Genomic DNA, 21,154 nt, shown 5'->3' on the forward strand with positions numbered 1-21,154 from the left:
TTTTTCCACTTCTGGTGTCATTTACTATGAATAAATTTGATCAACTGTTCAATATCAACTTTCAAGTATTACATTCATGAAAACATTAATACATAAAATCTATGTGCACAGTGTTTGTTCTTTGAACCAACACTTGATGCAGTTTACACAGAAGGTTTCTTGTGTGTGACAGAAGTTGTACTTTGTGCCTCACACCAGAGTCAGTAGCAGCAGCTGTCCCTCACTGGACCTAAAGTTTGGCCTGTTTCTATTGGGATTATTATACATACATACACATAAACATGATTATAACATGACGTGGTTTTCGCATGGAAAACGTTTTACCGAGCAGCTGGCTTCACAGACAACAGTGAATTAGTTGTTGCTCACTTTGACAACCCTGAAACCAAAGAATGTAGTGTCCACTGATATTCAGTAAGTTAGAACATAGGAAAGGGTTATAATGAAATAAACATGGGGAAACAAGTTCTCTATCTTGTTACATATTTATGTGATACTTCGAGACATTACAAAGGTGTAAAATTTGTGTAGTTTGTCTTTGAATCTTAAAGTGAGAATTATAGTTATTACTAAGTCATCTGGACCATTTTAATGTTGGGGATAGTATTTGTCTTCCAGTTTGCAAGCATAGATCTTGCTCCTGCAGAGAGATCTACTTGGCTGTTAACCACATTAACTTTAATTTTGACGTGTTTATTACCTACTTTGTTCCTCTCAATCTAGTCCGGGCCTCACGACTTAATTTCACCAGGATTTAGGATTGATTCAGAATGCTTAAAAATTAGTCTTCACCGTGGCCCTGGTAGCAGTAAGTAAGTAAGTAAGTAATTAATAGTAAGTAAGAGTAATTTTTCTGATTTGAAATTGCATGGGAAATTCATAAATAAAGCTAATGATTGGATAAAATAATACAAATCTAATATTTTTCTTCTACTGTTAGTTTTGTGCCAAGAACACTTTTCCCATGCAACCACTAGATGGCAGTCTCAGCTAATGGTGGAGCTTGACCCCTTTGTCTTTCTACCTAAAATGAGCAGAATACCAAGGTAAATAGCCTTTCAGATGTAGATTTGAGTTCCCCGAATACAAAGCTGTCTCCTCTGTAGTCTAAATACTTTGGAAAGTTGTTTGCTTCCTGGTTGTCATGATGGAAGAAAATTATTTATTACCAAGCTAAATAGGTGCCAATTAAACACAGCACCACACAGTGCTGCTTGTCACCAAAAGCCTTAACATGGAAAAGATGATTATCAAAAAATCTTCAAGCATGGCTGACATAAACCAGTATGGTGGGACATCCTCCCACCTGCCAAACAGGCTCTACGTCAAAGCTCAGAGAGAAGCTTGAAAATATTACACAATAACACTTCAACTTTGCTCAGCTGGTTCAGCGCAGAGAACAGGGACATACAGTTGATGCCAACACACCTCCCCTCTCACCACCACTCACCAGGCACTGGACTCCTTCCTGGGAAATGAAGCCTGAGGATGGGTGAGGGCTGGAGGAGGCCTGCGGGCCAACTCACTCAGTGGTCTGACCGACAGCTTGCCTGGGTTTTATATAGGAAGTGTAAGAGCTGATAATGACCCATTGTTCCTTTGTAGCCTGAGCCATGCAATAAAAACACCAATTTTATCTTTCACCCTCCCAATTCCTCTGTGTTAAGCACCTTAAAATGTGACCCCAGCATGGGCCAAGGTCAGATAGTGAGAAATAATAGATTTAGTGTTATTATCATGGGGCCTGATAAACACGCTTTTCTCTCAGCACAGTTCTGACGTCAAAGATGAATGGTACCGAAGCGCAGTGAGGACAGAGCTGTCATTTAGCAACAACGACACCGGAACACAGGCGAATACTCCTTCAAATTAAAAGGTTAATGTGTCAAGCGGTCCCATTTTACGTTGTGTAACACACCATAAACAGAGGAGTTAGCGAGAACGACACAGTAAAACACATATAAAATACATTACATACAAGGGCAAACTCTGTCCCTCGGTGTTAATTTCTCATTTATGTATATATCTTCGTATATGTCAAATATTTATGATTAATACTAATAATAACTTTTTACAAGGTTGATTTTTACAAGTCAAAAAAATATGATAAATTAGTCAGGAAAGACACTAAAATCCAAAGCATAATATTTGACTGTTTTTAAACCACTCATTAAATCATCAATTTGACAATTGCAGTTTACAGCACAGGAGTTGAGCGATTCTAGGCTTTTACTTTGAAAGAGAGCATCCGGTGTCAGCTATTACCTGTGTTTACTTGACGCAGCTGAACGCGCAGGAGAGAGAGGGGGAGGGAAAGAGAGAGGCTGAGTTGACAGTGTGACAGATTTAAACAGGGACTCTTCGGGATCATCTGTGTCCGCCTCGCTGTCAGTCGGTACCGAGTGTTAAACTGACCGGCGGCGGATCTCAGCCTCGTTAAAACCCCGCAGCTCACCGGCCGGAGCCCCGCACACTCCCGCAGCTTTAAAGGGAACAGACAGGACGGCGGGCGCTACCTCAGATCCCTCTGTGGTGAGTAGGACTGGTTGTAGCTCATGCAGGCTGGTGGTGTGGGCCCGTGTAGTAATATGTGTCAAGTTAACCGGGCTCTGTTGGATTTCAGCGGGGGGGCTTTTTCTTTAATGCGCATCCTCGGGGCGCGTTTTAACATGCTGCCCGTGTCTGCACAGCCTTCATGTGTGTGCTGTTGGCGCAGGCTGGTCTGCACTGTCATGTTATTGTGGATGCAGCCAGCAGGCATGTTGACAGTAGTGGGGGGGGGGGGTCCCATATGGACTGTACCACCTATGCAGTGAAAATATAACAGATACAGTGTAGGGTGGTCATTGTACAGCTTGAACACAACAATCCCCTGATATGTAGTATACTCATGATGCTTCTTATGCTCCTATGAAATCCAGCTTGGACTTAAAGTGTTGTTGTGGCACTGTGTGATGAGTTTACAGTCACTTCTTCATAGTATTATCAACATAGTCCTACAGTAACTTGCATACTATAAGACATGTGGTTATGTTGTTGGATTCCTTGTGGGTGCACAGGACAAAAACACTGAATCCTACAGAAAAGTCACTGTAATATTCCTACATTAGTTTTAAAAGCATTTATCATATATGTATGTGTCACCTCGTGGTTCAGCTACCGCTACAATATTCTTCAGGTGGTGCGTAGTGTTGTCATGTTTGTATTGTGTTGAGTGGTTTGCTTCATAGCAGTGGCTCCCAACCTGATCCCTGCGCAGGATGCAAGTAAATCCTGAGGGGTTATTTGAATAGGAAGAAAACATATTTCTGTTACCTAAAATTATCTTCTTACATCTTTGCTGTTTGTGGTATAACTTAGGGCTTTTTAAAAATCTAAAAAACTAAACAAGAAATAAAATCTTTAAGTTTCTAGTTGAACTGTTCACAACTATGGCTTTGTTTTATGCTGTCAGAAGCCGTAAAAGTAGCTACAACTAGCCACCAAGTCTTTGTACCTGAAACCTTAGACCCTACGTAGATTAGCATTGGCAGTGGGTTTGCTTGTGAACTAAACTGAATGCCTTTCATACATTGATATCTTATTCAAATGTACCAGGAGATCTGATAACCCCCAGTTTATATCTCACAGGCCATGAGAGTGCAGCAGCTATTATAACAGGTCCTTGACCTCATATGTGTGTCTGTGTGTCGATGTGCTTTTGTGCGCACACACCTACCCTACCACTTGGTTAATCAATAAACTGCTAGCACCTTGAACAGTTATGTAACCAACCTAACAGCATCCATGACTGGTACGCTGCTGTACTGTATCTGTATTACTGTATGTGTCAGAGGGACTAGAGGTTTGGCCGGCCTCATACTTAAAATACCAAACTGTACTTAACATCAAGTGCATTTTCTCAGCTTGTAATTTCACCTGCTTTAAACCGATCAAGTGATTACACTCAGACTCTGTAGAGGTAAATAAGAGGTTTAGATTTAGACTCGCAGATCAGGCATTCACAGCTGAGTAGATGTTAATACCCTGGTTTGATTGAAGCCAGCCCACCAGCTCATCACCTCACTACAGAGCCTGTTGATCTCACCTAACCTGCCCTGTTGGCCTGACTAGTGTGCCATAGCTGCATGTGTGTGTGCATCTGGGAATGTGCACGTGAAAGCACGAAAGCAAGCACAAGTATGTGTGTGTATGCGTCTCCTTTCATGGCTTCAGTTCTCCGAGACATCAACACCTACATGTTGTCAATGTCGGCGAGGCGAAGAGTTCAGTACAGTTGAGATGACTTCTGTGTGTGTGTGTGTGTGAGACAGAGCAGAGACAGATAGAGATGTCAGCCTCCTATTATAGGAAAAATGACTCACTCTTTTCTCACAGGTACAATCCTGCAACTAGGGATCACAAAAAAAAAAAAACCCCAAAAGAGCTGTTGAGGCTTTCATAGTTTCATTTATGAGATCACAGATGGCTGGTGGGTTAGAGATGTTTTATTTCTTCATCTTACTCTATCCTGTCATGTAGGTAGGCGTGTTCCTTGGCAACAGATATTTGGTTTCCTGTTGTCTCTGTGAATTCAGGTGAGTGGGACACACCTAGGCGGAGATCACGTCCAAGGAATGTTCTTTGCCTGTACATTGGGTGTTTTTTCTTTTGCCGTCTCTGTGCTCGTGGCACGCAGGTAGATTCTTGGAAGAGGAATGCCATGACTCCCCCTGAGGCAGTGTTTCGTAATCAGGGCTGTGAAGCAAAATGCTGTGTGACGACAGTAGCTTCTGGTGAACAGAGCACAGGGTCAGACATGTGAACATGGTGGCATTTGAGATGAATAAGTTTAGAATAGTAGAGTTTGTCTTCCCTGATGGGGACAAAATATCAACTCGTATAATATTAATTATGACATAAATCAAACACAGCAGAGAACCATCAGACAATATAATATATTAATTAGAGCTGAAAATAAAACAGTCCATCAAATGTTGTAAGACAATTAATAAGGAATTATTTCAGTAATTTAAACAAGAACAATGCAAAATTAAATGTGAGCCTTTTCCCTGTTTTATATAATTCTAAATAAAACATCTGGATTTTGGACTATTGGTCTGAAAAAATAAGACATATGAAGACCTCACTTTTGGTTAAAAGTAATTGATGGGAAAAATAAACAGATTAATTTATGATAAAAAAATAATGGTTAGTTTGAGCCCTAATAATAACCATACTTTTGTATTTCACCTTTATCCTTCAAAGCTGTGTTACTGAGCCAACTAATGCAACACCAATCCTAACTAGAGCTAGGGTTAGGAGTAGTCTACAAAACAAAGTAAGAAAGGTCTCCTGGACTCTTACTGTATCTATGCAAGAGTCAAACCTTGCTCTTATCCACAGGCAGTATTTGTCCTCAAATATCCATATAGAATATATAAGAATCAAATGTATATTCAGTGATGTAAGGTGTGTGTGTGGTTATACACTTCAGGAACTGTTAGCTTTAGTTTTAATTTAGTTTTTAGTTTTAGTAGTGAATGAAAGTTGGAAACTTTTTCATGTCTTTGATTTCACAATGATAACATTTTATTATTAAATGACATGCTACTATAATAAGTCATTGTTAGCAGCCTGGCTCTAGGATTGGCAGCGTCAGTCAGTCGATCCACCACTGTGGTCCAGACTGAAATATATCAACTACTTCTGGATAAATTGTCATGAAGTTTTATATATATATTCATGATTACTGTCATCAGTTCAAAATTTAAATGTATCCATTACTTTGATTTATTAACAAATACCTGCAAAAATTAAATGACCTTCCCATCAGCCTCAGCTGGACTTTTATATATGCTAATTACAAAATGTTATTATGCCAACACACTAAACTAAGATGTTGATCCAGGTAAGCATTAAACCTGCTCAACATCTGCATGTTAACATCATCATTGTAAGCATGTTAACATTTTACCACTAAGTGGTAAAATGTTAACATGCCACTAAGTACCACCTCACAAAGCAGCTGGCACAGCTTTAGACTCATAGTCTTGTTTATTTTGTTTTAGTATTAAATGACAGATTGAACCTCCAAAATTATAATTGATTTAACTGTGAAATGATTTTCTTTAAAGAGCGCCCAGATGTTATTTTTGATCAGCGTCCACTGTTGAACTCTCTGTGATTATGTTGTGGGCAAAACATTTGGCTTCCCTCCAACTAGTGCCAAAAATTATCAGTAATTGTGGCAGAATGCAGTCTTGAGGATAGCAGTTCATCCGACAGGTTCATGACTCAGTTTAGCAGAATTACCTACAAATGTGTGACTCATTTTACTGTACACATTCATTGAAGTGTTATATTGTCAGTATGAATGGGTGAATTTAAATAACCTTTGTATCATTTTCTCCCATAGATCAACAGAAGACGGGACTGCATTGAGAAGAGCACTGGAAGCGTAGCAGGACAAAGCTCTGTGCCGTTACCAACCAGCAGGGAAACTAAACTTCAAATCCTTGACAACACCTCAAGAAGACCCACAGCTGGTCCAGAATCAACCGAGCCACCACTACAAACCATCACAAACCTCACCTAACTTCAACCTACTCAGGAGGAGATGGAGAACTGACCGAGGACCGGCAGGCAACAGAAGGCAGCTCCCCCCTCCCCGTCCGCTAGCAGCCATGGCGGGGCTCAAACGTCATCATGATGGGAAGATTGCTGGGCTGTATGACCTGGACAAGACTCTGGGCCGTGGGCACTTTGCTGTGGTCAAACTTGCTCGACACGTCTTCACTGGGGAAAAGGTACGCTCGACCATGTCTGTACATGCAAGTGCAATGCCTGTACTGCCAGTGATGGGATTTCCTCATGTTTAACAAGCCAGTGTCAAGATACTGTTGTAAATTTCAGCCTCACCCTCAGAGACACATACCAAAGAAGTATGACTAGAAACACTTGAGAGATTTGAGTAACGTTTCTAAGGTTTGAGAGGATTGATTTTACCATCACACAACGGTCTTAATGTTGTTTCTTAAGGTGTCAGACTAAGCACTAAAAGCTTATGATGTTTTGCCTGTTAATTGTGTAATTATTATTGGCACCACATGACAGCAATTAGCGACTTCAGTCCAAAATCTACGCCAGTGTTGCTGCTGGTAGTTGTAGTTGAGGAATGATTTGTATCATCAGTATCCCCTTTTCATTTTGTCATTCTCCCAGGTTGCAGTAAAGGTGATAGATAAGACTAAGCTGGATCCGGTGGCTCGGGGTCACCTTTTCCAGGAGGTGCGATGCATGAAGATGGTTCAACACCCCAATGTGGTGCGCCTCTATGAGGTCATTGACACGGCCACCAAGCTCTACCTCATCCTGGAGCTGGGAGATGGAGGAGACATGTACGACTGCATCATGAAGCACGATGGAGGCCTCAGTGAAGAGGTGAGAGGGGCTGTAGACAACAGAGTGGTCGTTCAGACTCAGTGGCCTTGGCTCGGTCTTTTAACTGGCAAATGAAGGTTGAATTCCCCTTGCAGAAGTGTCTTTCACTTATGAAGTATCTACCATCTCCAGGAGTGCTCTTTTATAGCTTCACCTGACCTCGGACTTGCCTCGAGATGAGGAAAGGAGACGAGGAAAGGAGATCAATAAAAACATTATATTACTGTGAATTCTGCTTGAAATGGACGAGACTCACTGAAGATAAAATCTCTAGGGAACAGAATTTAGATGTAGTTCTTTCGTTTGTAAAAAGTGGTGACTGTTTTGTGGAAATGCAGCGAAGGACAGGTAGTTAGGGGCTCATCAATGCACTCTGAATACCAATTCTTTAAAGTTTTAAATTCCCAAAACCTGGAGGCAACTGTGTGGCATTGAAAGCTCTAATATAACAAGTAAGGGGGGTAAAAGAGATGAGACCTTGTCAAAGGGATCAAATGAGCAGGTTGAAGTTGGTTTTGCTATAAAATATGTTAAGGTTGGTTGGTTTTTTTGTGACTTCAGAGGAATGTAAGATTTTGTGTAATATGCTAGATCACTTTCTTGTTCAGAGTTAGATGAGAAGATTGATGCCACTCTCATTTCTATCCGTTAAGAATCGAGCTAACAACAACAGTTAGCTTAGCTTATCGCATAATGTGAAAACAGGGGGAATCGGCTAGCCTTATCTTTCCACAGGTAACAAAAAAAATCCACCTACCAGAACTTCCAAAGTTTCTGAATTAACATGTTTTTGTCTTGTTTGTTTTATCATACAAAAAACAAAGTGTGAAAACGAGAAGTTACAGTTTAACCACGTTACTGCTTCCCGTGTTTGCTAAACTAAGCTAATTGTCTGCTAGCTGTAGCTTCATGTTTACACCTGCAATAACTGATTTTTTGGCCACTTGGTTAAAGCAGAAACAAGCTGTTAACATAATAATGACATGTCATCACCCTTTAAGTCCATATGGTGAACTTGCTAGCAAACAGTTTTAGACATCTACCACCTAGCTAGCAACATTAGCATTGACATCGAGCTGTATCTCTGGGAAACTGGTGATGTAAGTTCAATATTCATTCTGTTTAGGTTTGTTTTTGCTCCCGATCAACTCCTGATAAAAATATCTATGTGTTTAGCCACTAAATTCTCCACTGTTTTCACTAGCTAGTTGCTAACTAGCTTGACGCGTCCAAAGAAGATGCTACCAGAAGGAACTTAGACAGTAAATTCAAACTGACATAATTTTGATACTGACGTGCGTTACTATTGCTTACTACCCTCCGTCTCTCATTCTCAAGGTGGCCAAGTGTTACTTTGCCCAAATTGTCCACGCCATCTCCTACTGTCACCGGCTACACGTCGTGCACAGGGACCTGAAGCCAGAAAACGTGGTGTTCTTTGAGAAGCAGGGCGTCGTCAAGCTCACCGACTTCGGCTTCAGCAACCGGTTTCAGCCCGGGAAAAAACTCAACACTTCCTGCGGCTCGCTGGCCTACTCTGCTCCTGAAATACTGCTGGGGGACGAGTATGACGCCCCTGCCGTGGGTAAGTCTGAAGCACTGACAGCGAGTTCTGGGTTACACAGTGGGGAGATATCTGCGCTGATAATCAAAGTGAAATAGTTATTACAGCTTTTACCTCTTACCTGCTGGAATGGGACACTGTCTCGGCAGCAGAACGCGCATGCTCTCCTCTACTACCACTGTATATCAGCCTGGTTAAGCAATGACCTATTGATAGCTGTGCACACACTTTGACCAAACTATGTAACCTACTGTACTTTAGATGGACCTTGCATACAACTTGGCACACTAGCAGCTTTATCAGCCAGCTGATAGAAGGAGAGGAACTGCTCAAAGTTCACAATGTGTAAGTGTATAAGTCAGTTTCAAAATTAGACTTTAACTTAATCCACAGAATTGTGGTCCTACACTTGCAGTTTATTTTTGTCTGCAGTTTACTTTCATTGACAGTCCTGGCCTTTCTGTGTGTAATAAAATCTGATATCAGATCAGGCTGAAATTGGTTTCCTCGGCACTCTCTTCCTCTGCGGTTGCAGCATACACACACCTCAAGCAGCCTCGCCGTCATTGTCACCACTGTCGACAGTGGCCCCAATCCTGGCTGAGCCACAGTTTAGATATTAAATTAAAATGTAATGGAAAAGAAATGAAATAGAAGCGTGCAGATTGGGGGTGAAAGAGGGAAAAAGAAGTGTGAAAAGATAGACACAAGGAAAACAGACAGGGCGAGAAAAAAAAAAAGCATCAGTCATCCCTCTGTCTACCCAGAGGCCACTGCGTCAGAGCAAGAGAGAAAAAAAAAATGCAGGAGCAAGAGAGAAGCATTTTCTATTTTTCTGACTGAGTGGATTTGTAGTGGCTATTTTGTTCTGTCTGCCTTTGCTCTCTCTCTCTCTCTTTTGTGCCGAGCAGATGAGCAGCTTCCAAATACTGAAAGTGGAATAATAACAGCCCCTGATATTTGACTGCATGTGTGTTTTTCTGTGATCATGTGAGTAGCTGGATGTGTGAGGTCACCTGTCCTATAAAATCCTGCCTGAACACTTGACCCAAATGACAAATCAGATGTTTGTGGACATTTTCAGTGCGTGCGTGTGTGTGTCCTGTCCTCTGAAGTATTCACACTGCCTATGCGCTATTGTTCATTCAGCTGAGATGATGATGTTTTGATTGCGGGGATTATCCACCCAGCCGGGATGTAATATTGTGCGATTCTATCAGCAGTGTAGTTTGATGTGGAACAGGCTGAATGGAGGCCAACAGTCCTGACGTCCGGGGCTTTGAGGTAACCTGTCCTGGGATTACATGGCTGCCAAGGTACCTGCTGACAGTCTGTAGGGTGCTGGGTTTTACTGGTGGCGTGCCAGGTGGCGGCCGGCCCAGTTTGTTGCAGAGATAAAGAGGCAGTCCTCGCTCGGCTCTCTCAAGCCGGGCCTGTTTGGAGTTTTGTTGCTCCTTTGAGGAAGCGCTGAAAATAATTTGAGATGAAAAGTGATCCAAAATAGAGAGGAGAACGTAGTCGGTCCTACAGAAGGAGCCAATTAGCAGCAGCTGAACAGTCCAAACTGTAAAACGGCAAAGAAAAAGCTACATTTATTTATTAGTCCAAGGTATCAGGTGTTTATCCCAGAAAATAAATTTGACTTCCTCATCACCCTCTCTCAGGGCTGGAATGATTATTGTCATTACTGATTTATCTGTTAGTTTTCTTTCAAATTGTCAAAAAAGAGCAAAAAAGTTTTATCACATTTTACCAATTGCTTGTTTTGCACCAAGAGTCCGAAAACCTAAAGATATTTAATCTGCTGTCATAGAGGGCTGTGGGAACTACCAAATGTACACATTTGAGAGGTTATAGTTTAGGAATTTTTGGCACTTTTACTTTAAAAATTACTTAAACAATTCATTTTTAAATAGTTACTATAAACTTTCTGTCAATCGATTAGTCATTTAATCAACCAATCATGAATTTACTGAAACTGCTCTCACATGTTTAGGGCTCGATAATAGACCATCATTCACAGGGAAGACTCCGGCCTCTGATGAAAAGAAGTAAATGGTTAAAAAAAACAGTGAGTAAATGAAAAAAATTGTAAGGACAGAATGATCAAACAGAAGTAAGTGAAAATCACAGATTTACACAGTGCAAACATGCATTTTTGTGAGCATATGATGGACTAATAACTGCTATGAAAGGATGCCCGCCTCCTTTTTTGTGCCTTTTGATGTTATGCAGTGTGGGCTCCCTCCTTTTTCGTCTCCAGTAAATGGAAAGTTAAATATAGACTTCTGCTTCCTCTTCAAGAAGCACAAGCTGCACTTAAAAAAATTTACTCACCTAATAGCAATTACAAAGAACATATCCTGGGCACATGCATAATTCAGAGCATATCTGTGCATAATGAACATGCACAAGTGGTGAAGATTTCTTTTTTTTTTTTTTTTTTTTTGCATAATGATCAGCGGGACAGGATGCTGAACTTGGCCCAGTTAGCCTGGGGGGTTAACAGTGTCAAGACACAAGGGAGTCGTTGTTGGTTATCTCAGGGAAGCATTTGGTGTTAAATGCAATGCAGGGCAGCAAAAAGGGATGTTTACACTCCCAGCTGTCCACGCTAAGTAGCTGAAGTCGTTAGCACAAGTGATGCTAATGTGCAGTGATGTGAACAGCGTTATCCAGAGATGTGTCAGCCATCTGGTTTATAAATAAAGTTATCGAGGAAGGAAGTTTGGTGGACCGCTGACGCAAGTAATGAGGGAGCAGGGTCATGGTTGCTAGGATACGTTGGCTAGGGGTAAGATGGTGGTGGGGACTGCAGCAGTGTTTGCTCCCTCCATCAGCAGTATGAGACGCTCCTTCACAGCCTCAGAGCAATAAATACACGCCACCCACAGCAAACTGGCACATTTACTTTACCAGATTGAAATCTCCAGCGTATCCTGGCAAACCCAAGTGATGTGAAGAAATATGAAGACGCATCGCAGGGGTGCTGGGGATGAGAAACCCACTTAGGCTCCGTTTAGGCCCTGTTTTTGTAGAATAAGTCTTTCATACATCCAACTGAAGTTAAATGAGGATCTGATCAGGTAATAATTGATACATCAGCCATCATAGAAAACAATGCTGCATTTCTGTCTTGTTTTTTTTTTTTTGTTTGTTTAAGCAGACCTGGGTATTTGGCCTTTGCAGCTTTAGCCTCCGTGGCAGAACAAGCTTCATTATTTGAAAATCTACAAGTAATAAGACACACAGTTTGTTTGATCAGTGCAAACTGCTGCAATAACCACTCAGCACTAAAAACACCCACAAAAGTATAGAAAAAGTAACTCTGAGACTATTTTTTTAAATGACTAATTAACCAATGATTATAACGTGAAAGACGGTTATCACCCAACTCTGAAAGTCCCCCTCAGCTCTACATAGGAACTTAGCATCTTTTTAGCATCTTTAGCTTTATTGTTTGGATTTTACAGCCTGCAGCTTTATGGTTTTGGCTCGTTCTCACTTCTCTCATTAACCCGCAGCTGCAGGCAGCTTTTTTTTTTCTGAGCAAAAAAAAAAAAGCTCTGTCGAACTGTCTGTATCCCACCTGCTCAACACCAAACTGCAAACAGACACAACAAACCGGTGAACGTCATAGAGCACGTAGCAGCTAAAGAACCAGATACATTTGTTTTGAGTTGTTACAACAGAGCTAGAAGGAGAATTAATGTAGGTCTTTAATTAAATTAATACATTTAGTTTGCATCTGCTTGATGTGTAAATAAGCAAGTGTTAGCTAACATGTTTGCCACAACAATGTGACGATACAGCTTTTTCCGCTGCTGCCTGGTGGCCAAAAAAAATCAACTAATGCAGCTTTAAAGTTAGCTTCTGCGTCATTAGCTTCTGTTGTATATTTTCCGAGGGAAAGCAAATTAGTGGGAAGAGTAATGTATAATTACTGGAAGCCTCCACCCAAACTTCCCTCACCCGCGCTGTTAAGACAGGGGAAGGAAGATGAGGGAGACTTGAATAAATGAGAACTCATCCACAATCTTTAGTAACTGAAAGGTTTTGAACTGACACCAAAACACACCTCCGACTGTAACGCTGCGCTAGATACTACCTAAAGGTGAATTACGGTTTCATATGATGGATGGGGTAAGGTTGTAGCGCTAAATCACATTTGACTGGATAATTTTATGTTGAGTTCAAGGTTTGTTTTTAAAATATTTTAACTTTTAACTGGAAAAGAAAGGGAGATTTAGATTTTTTTTAAAATTGGCAAATGAAAGAGAAAACTAAACAATTATCCTGGGAACACATGATTAGAGTATGGTAATGTATTTTATATTTCACTGTTTCTTTAAGGCAGAGGTGTCATACTGTAAATCAGCCTGACTTTTGCTGATAAAGAAATTGTTTACCTACAATCTACTTTACCTGCTGCATCACTTCATATCTCACTACTTGCAAGGCCCAAAATGTTGCCACACTTTTTCCACGGTAGTTTTGAAAACGGGGTCAACATACTGACTGCGAGACCATGTGCTGTTACACTACTGTCTCTCCGCTCATAGTCAATACATGGCTGCAGAATGTGTGTCAGTGGACCATCCTGCTGACCACAGCGGCAGTGAAAGCCTGGAGCAAAAAGTTGCTCTTTAAAAAAAAAAAAAAAAAAAAAAGGCTAATCGGACCAAGAGAACTGTTCCATAAAATTAGCATTTGTATGAAGCTTTGAGGGATGAACACGTTAACCCACTTTCCCAGGACTGTGTGTTTGTGAGGGAGTTCATGCATGCGTGTTTATGTGTGAGCATGACGCTGGCGGCAGCCTCATACTTGGTTAGACAGATGTGTCCTCAGCTAGTACATATTTATGGAAATGGTTCTGATCGAATATGATTCAGGCTTCATTTGAACCGGGGGGGAGATGGCTCTTGTTTTTTTCTATCTAGGTCACTAAACAGAAAGGGCATACATGCTTTACTCTGTTGGTCTGTCATCCTTATTTTTACCATTTCTGTGGCTGTCTTCCTTAAAAAGAAAATTCACACTTTGTTGTCATGTTCTCTGCACGCACTGGTTGGAACAGACAGCATCCTCTCTGTGTCTCTGCAGATATATGGAGTCTTGGGGTGATCCTGTTCATGCTGGTCTGTGGTCAGCCCCCCTTCCAGGAGGCCAACGACAGCGAGACGCTCACAATGATCATGGACTGTAAATACACAGTGCCTCCGCACATCTCCAATGCATGCAGAGAGTGAGTAATACACACAGTAATACACACACACACACACACACACACACACATCCCTACACAGATGGACGGAGTACTCTGCAGGTGCTGCATATTTCATGTTTATAGATGTGTGAAGAAAAGAGAGTGGCCTCTCTTCTGCTGCTCCTCCTTGTCCTGCTTTCACTCAGTGCTGCAGTCGGCTGCACCACCACAGATGCAGCGCTGCGTTAAGTGTATCTAATGCACCCTTTAAAATCGGCCCTCTATTTTTAACATTGTGAGGGTTTAACGATGCCTCAAAGCAGAGGAGGGCAAAATAGCTGCTGAATACATTTTGAGTGGCTGTAGCTTTGAAAACACATTGGTTTTTTAAATCACGAGATTATGTTGACTTGCACACAGTACTTCAAATATCAGCATATTGGTCCCTGTGGTGTTTTTTCGCACCCTTAAACACCCTTAACCCAAGTAGAGTTTGACTCTTCTCTACAGTGTTTTTGTATTTAAGCTGCTGAGTGGTTATATGTTGTGATTTATATTTAAACTTTTGTCATCTCAGCAGAATTTTTGATCAATCAAACAAAAATTTAACAAATAATCTGCATTTAATTAAGGCACAAGACAAGGATAGTGATGAATAATTATAACTTTGTTTTTTGTAGTTTTGTAGTTCGACCATCATTTATGAAACATAGTTAAGGCAGAGCACTGAAGTCACGTTTGCATTAGCTGATTAACATATGCTCCTTCCTTCATGCTTCACAATCACTGGCTCAATCATCAGCGGCGTGGCTACCAGCTGACGAGAGACACCCAGTCTTATTCATGCAGGTTTACAGCACAGCCATTATAATACCTCCAGTTTATTACAACTTGTTTTGTTTTTTCCCCTTATTTTCGTAGGTATTTCATGTCCATAATTTCTATCAGTGATAATGGCATTATTATTATTATTATTATTATAATAATTATTATTATTATTGTGCTCAGTGGGATTGGAGAAGCAGAATGGGAGAGAAACATGAACAGTCAGACGATCAGTCAGGTTGTAAACAACAGTTTATCCATTTAATCTAAACTTCTTTATTTGGGAGTAAAACTGAAAGTAAGCACATTGAAATGATGGTAACAGTCCCTCACTTCAACCTTATGATTACAGGGAGTGTAGTAGGTTAAAGTTGAACCAGGACAGGTGTTTACAGTGAACAGTTTGGGTAATACTTGTACTGTTCATCCCTGTTTTCTCTTCCAAATATGTAAATCTGGCTAACCTGGGGTTTTGTCAACAACCTGTCTGATCTTCTTTTTAGCAACGTTATTATGTTCCTAAATCTCAAGAGCGCAATGGTATTGTCACAGGTAAGAATGATGGGCAAAACTACAACAATAAGAGCCAAGGTGTGATAAACCAGAATAAAACTGTAAAGAAAACCTTGTTTATGACTTTACCAGATCATGTAAATATTACTTATCCTGAATCCTGAATCCTGATCGTGTATCTAAATATTCCTACAGTGATGACCAGATGTTTGTCTATGATACTAATCTCCACTGTGACTCCCTCCAGTCTTATAGGCCATATGCTGCAGAGGGACCCCAAGAAACGAGCGACCCTAGAGCAGATCGAGGCCCATGAATGGCTCCAGGGTGTCGACCCCTCCCCAGCCACCAAGCTGTCCACTCCTCTGGTGTCCCATCGCAGCTTGTCGGAGGAGGAGCACGGCTCCATCATTCAACGCATGGTGCTGGGGGGTATCGCAGACCGAGACACCATAACTGAGTATGTGTCCCTTTCTTTCCTGTGTAATCTCCAAACATTTGCCACGGTTCACGAGCCCAACTAAGGCTTAATTGAATGTCGTCAACACTTTAATTGCCATTAACCACCAGCTGCCAATCTGTCCTGAGCTGTTGCCATGTCAAATTAAATCTCCACCCCCCTCACTTCCTTTTCACTCACAGTCAGGATTTTGGTGCTGATCTGCTTGTTGGTGTGTGTGTGTGTGTGGGTGTGGGTGTGGGTGTATGCGTGTACTTGTGTGTGTCTTGGTATTCAAATTGATTTCACTCTTCATCATCTCAGGGCTCTGGAGTCGAATCAGTACAACCACATCACAGCTACCTACTTCCTGCTGGCCGAGAGGATGCTGAGGGAGAGGCAAGAGAAGGAGCAACACAGCCAGACACGATCACCCAGCCCCAGCAAGGCCCAGTTCAGGTACAAACACTTATCCTTCTTCTTTAAACTTGTGGGGTCCAGCCTTTTGGTTCCCACTAAGCTGCTGGACACCATGGGCTCCCAGTTTTCAAACCCCATGAATATATCAACTCACACTCACACACACACACACACACACACACACACACACACACACACACACAGACAAACATGTCTTGACATAGACAGAGTGCTGCCTCTGCAGTGCTGTGTACTGTCAGTCTCCTAAAAAAACAAGTTTGACAGCAGATGGACAGATGAAGCCTTTTTTTGCAGAGAACGTAGGACAGACTCGGAATAGAAGAGATGCTGCAGATCAGCAACATTACAGAGATGTTTCACCGAAAATATCTTAAAATAAAAGCGCAAATGTACATATATACAGGAATATATGCAGGATATATATGTACAAGTATGTTTTTAAGTGAAAATAGAGAAAAATGTAATAGATTAAGAATATTTTCAATTTTACCAAGAAAAAAAGGATTTCATACATTATCAAATAAAATACTGAGTGACCCCTAAACCTGTTTGCTTAAGCAGGTGTGTAGATATCTGGTAAGAGTTTACCCCTTCTTCACAGACATGATAAAGTCATGGCAGGCTAAAAGCCAATCAGACAGCTGTGAAAGAACAGATGCTTAATCATAGTACATCTAAAGATATAATAATAGGACCTTTACTGTCTTCTCTGTGTTCTGCAACACAGACCATAACACCTCTCATTTTTCAGACTGCCCCTCTTTAATTCAAACAGGTGCTTGTGTGTTTACATGATGCAAATTCAGAGGTCAGAGTCAGACAGCTGATGCAGATCATTTTCTCATCCTCAGCATGCATAATATTTGACTGAAAATGTGTGTAATACAAAAGTGTAATGTAGCCATCTCATTAGTCTGAAGTTCCTTGTAATAAGGGATGGGTCTTTAATTCAAACAGAATTAAATGTTAATAGTGTTTTCATTTAATGTTCTTGTCATAATGCTGCGTATAGTAAAAGGAATAGGGCAAAAGCAAAAGCACTTGCACAGGTTGATATCAATCTCATGTTTGTACAGTGAGTATGAAACTGCAGGTTAGCTTGGTTTAGCACAAAAGACCTGAAACATGAGGAAGTAGCCTGACTGTGTCCAAAGTTCAAAATTACACGCACTAATAGCTCTAACGCTGACATATTCACATGTTTATCTTATCTGTTCAACCTGTGTATAGACAGAAATGTACATACAGGTATTGTGCTTATCATTTTATCTTCTTTTATCTATTTTATCTTTATGTTAAGCTAAGCTAAACACATCCTGATTCAGCTCCTTACTACCAAGTGGTATTACTATTCTCATTTAACTCTTGGATAGAAAGCAAATAAGCCTATAACCAAAAAGTCAATGTTTTTCTTTTCTTTTTTTTTTTTTTTTACGCTCAACCAAAATGTCAAAACTTAAATACAGCTAATAGTAAAGCTAAGTTAGCTAAATCGTGTTTTCTGTGTGTTAAACCCTTCATAGGCAATCCTGGCCCACAAGGGTGGATGTTCATCAGGATGTCAGTGATGGCTTGGGGGGTCCAGCTATCTCCCACCCTGGGGGGCCACAGTCCCCTGCCCGTAGTGCTGAGAGCCTCCACAAAGGCCCCAGGCCCAAAACAGCTCTGCTGGACCTCAGCCAGCGGTCGGACAACCACACTCCAGCATCCAGCCAGCAGCAGCCTGCACGACAGAACCAAGAGAGGGGGCTCAGGCCTCTAGCAAAGCCCCACTCCAACCCCATCAGGCTGGGCTCTCTGACCTCAGTAGGCCCGTGTAAACCCCGTAGTCCCAGCCTTTTCAGTGTGGAAGAGGATGAGGAGGAAGACGGGGAGGAAGACAAATGTTTGCCCCCCTCTACACTGCCTGCCCTGGTGGTGCTTCGTTGCAAAGCCTCTTCCTCATCTATGTCTTCTTCTGGTAATCGGCTGACGTCACGCATGAGCGCTCCAGTCCTGAACCAGATCCATGAGGAGGATAAAGAGGATGAGGAGGACGAGGAGGGTAGAGAGCTGCGTGGACTCGGTCTGCCCAAACCCAGCCTCAGCCTCTGTCTGAACTCTCGGATACCATCACCATCAACACTCATGTCTTCACCTAAAACTGTAGTGGCACCGGTCGCCGCTTTCACCCCCAGCTCAGAGACTAGTGATGATGATACAGAAAGCCACCACATACCTGACACAGCAACTGCAGGTGGACAAGGGGATGAGAGAGAAGGGAGGAAGGAGGATAGAGAGAAAAGGGGGGCAGGGCAGGGCAGTCCATCCAACTGTGCCAGTCCTGGATCAGGTTCAGGCCAAGGCAAGGGCACAGCCAAAGCTCCCAGCGGCCTGGTGGAAAGCCTAAAGCTGATGAGCCTGTGCCTGAGCTCTCAGTTCCACAACTTGACAGGGGGAGGAGGGGGTGTCGGTGGCGGCAGTGGCGGAGGTGTAGGGGTGGACAACCAGGACCGCCCCATGTGGAGGATGTGCATGGGCGGCTCCACTGGTAGCCTTGATAAGGTCTCGCTCCTGGGTGGCCCTTCACCCAGGGGGAACCTGTACCAACAGCCCCCACTGGGAGACGCACTGGCCGACCCGCTGCTGGAAGGCCCCTGCTCGGGCACGCTGAGGCTGGGAGAGCTGGACCTGGCCAGGGAGAACCACAGGAACATGAAGAACCGCGTGCTGCAGATGCCTCTGAGCGACAAGACTCTGTCCGTCAACATCCACCGGAGTCCCAAGGAGGGTCTGCTCTGCACCCCCACCCCGCACAGCTGCTGCCAGGTCATCTAGAGCTGCACCTCCACACTCCTCCACTTACACTCATACATCCCTTACATCCTGCTTTTGTCTCAGTTACGTCACCACAGGCTCTTGAGTTCACATCATTTATACATTTATTGCTTTTGTTTAACATTCACGGTGGATGACTGGGAGAAAGTCCAAATGCCAACATTGCACATTTAGAGACACAAAAAGTCTCCACGGAGGAGACTGGGTGCCACGCCAAGTATGTGAAGCACTTTAAGCAGATTAAACAGGACACTGGGGGGACAGTTTAACCTGCTGGTGTTTAAATAAGACACATTAAATATGGAAATGAATACAGGAGGTGCTCACATACCTGCTCCTACACACTTGTACATACTTTATGTACACAATGTTCACACCTACATCACTCTAATAAGCTGATAAAAGGGAGTGCTGATGAGCTGATGAGTTTTAGTAACATGTTACATATCGTCTTTTGTTGTTCTCTGATGCTGTTTTTATTAATATCATAATTTTTTTAATTATTTTTTGAGACAATCATTTTATCCGTTTTTTTATTCTGACTGAAAGAGTTTAGTTATGACTTTATTTTCATTCAGATGAGGACAAATAACAGGGTGAAAATGGACAGCAGCACTTGAGTATGATGGTGGCACACAGTATTTTGTAGTCTATCACTGTTTTATTTTTCTATCTCAAACGGGCTCTGCAGCTCTTTAAAATCTCTGCAGCTACACGGCGGAGTTTGTACATATGTGAATAACCTCCTAGCAGTACTCTGTACCTGTAGTATTGACTGTAAAGTTGCATTGCAGTAGAAACCTGAATACTAGATCCTTATCCATCATTATTCTTCACTCCTACTGGATATTCAAGGTTTTGGTTGAACCCAGAGCTCGAGACATGTTTGACAGCTGACAAAGAACAATAAGACAGATTTGAAATCTCCACTGACACATAAGTAAATTATTATACATGTAACGGCAGCTCTTTAAGTTCATAATGGCCCTCAGATCACCATCAGTGGTGGGAAAAATAATTACTGGGTGGAACCCAAACCATGTACATCCTGTAGCTCTCCAGGATCACTGTAGCCACTGTTGTAGCGTATTCCAAGACAAAAACAACAAAGGGGGTTTGAATAGAACATAACAACAACGCCCCTTCAAGTATCGGTCTGTGTAACTGGATGTGTGACCCAACCCTAGTGGCATATATAACTTGACAGTGCATGTGTTTTGCTGTAGCAACCTTATTCTTAACCCACAGAGGTCAAACCACCGGTGTATCTACCTAAGTAAGAGATTCAAATGGTCACTTTACTGTAGCCTCACAGCAATACCAGCGACTGCAAAATGTACAACAAAAATGGATGTGCCATAAAATCTGTCTTGAGCATATTGTACTGTATGTATATGATAGAGATCTATTAAAATAAAATGATGTGAATGAAGTGATTTTTCTGTGATGTGCACCTCCATTTTTTTTTTACCAATCCACCTTTTATAGATCTGTGCAAAGGTTTTAGAAAAAACATAACAAATTAACATTGGTGATCACTTTAAACACTCCAAAAATTGTAGAGTTTGGTTGGTGGCTGGGCATCTAGTGGGGGGACTTTAGACTGCTGGAGCCAGTTGCACAAGACCTCGCCCTAAGTTAAGATTTTTCTTAAAGTCTGAGTTAAGGTTTCCTGAGGTTTCCTTAAAATGTTCACTTAAGTATTTAAGGTTTTCTTCTTATCTTGGTCTAAATCACTTGAAGTCAGTTAAACCACTTCACAAAAGATTTTAGCAACCAAACTAAGGAAAAAACTAATGGTACTTCTGACTCTACCGTAACAACAACAAGACCATGTTTATGGGGATAAATGAAGAAAATGAACACATCTCAAGAAGAGTGGGAGACTCCAAGGGACACCCTTAACAATGAGGAACTGATTCTG

The 21,154-nt window shown here is 41.8% G+C and overlaps 1 protein-coding gene across 1 annotated transcript; it reads left to right on the forward strand.

Moving 5' to 3' along the window:
• The first annotated feature begins 2,280 nt into the window (after positions 1-2,280).
• Positions 2,281-20,666, forward strand: LOC139634098 (SNF-related serine/threonine-protein kinase-like). Its single transcript, XM_071500357.1, has 8 exons — positions 2,281-2,532; positions 6,398-6,788; positions 7,204-7,422; positions 8,761-9,007; positions 14,093-14,234; positions 15,781-15,993; positions 16,297-16,431; positions 17,937-20,666. Exons 2-8 carry the CDS (start codon positions 6,666-6,668, stop codon positions 19,228-19,230), a joined length of 2,373 nt encoding a protein of 790 aa, XP_071356458.1. The 5' UTR covers positions 2,281-2,532; positions 6,398-6,665; the 3' UTR covers positions 19,231-20,666.
• The last annotated feature ends 488 nt before the right edge of the window (positions 20,667-21,154 follow it).

This window comes from Trachinotus anak, unplaced genomic scaffold, assembly GCF_046630095.1.
Source record: "Trachinotus anak isolate AG129_WGS33_773 ecotype Australia unplaced genomic scaffold, CSIRO_AGI_Tana_v1 ptg000016l, whole genome shotgun sequence".
NCBI lineage: Eukaryota > Metazoa > Chordata > Actinopteri > Carangiformes > Carangidae > Trachinotus > Trachinotus anak.

Excerpts from the sequence above, each read along its gene's own strand:
- LOC139634098 (XM_071500357.1), top strand. The coding sequence starts at position 6,666 with ATGGCGGGGCTCAAACGTCATCATGATGGGAAGATTGCTGGGCTGTAT. Across the intron at positions 7,423-8,760 it reads ATGGAGGCCTCAGTGAAGAG|GTGGCCAAGTGTTACTTTGC; the intron begins GTGAGAGGGGCT and ends CTCATTCTCAAG. Across the intron at positions 14,235-15,780 it reads ATCTCCAATGCATGCAGAGA|TCTTATAGGCCATATGCTGC; the intron begins GTGAGTAATACA and ends GACTCCCTCCAG.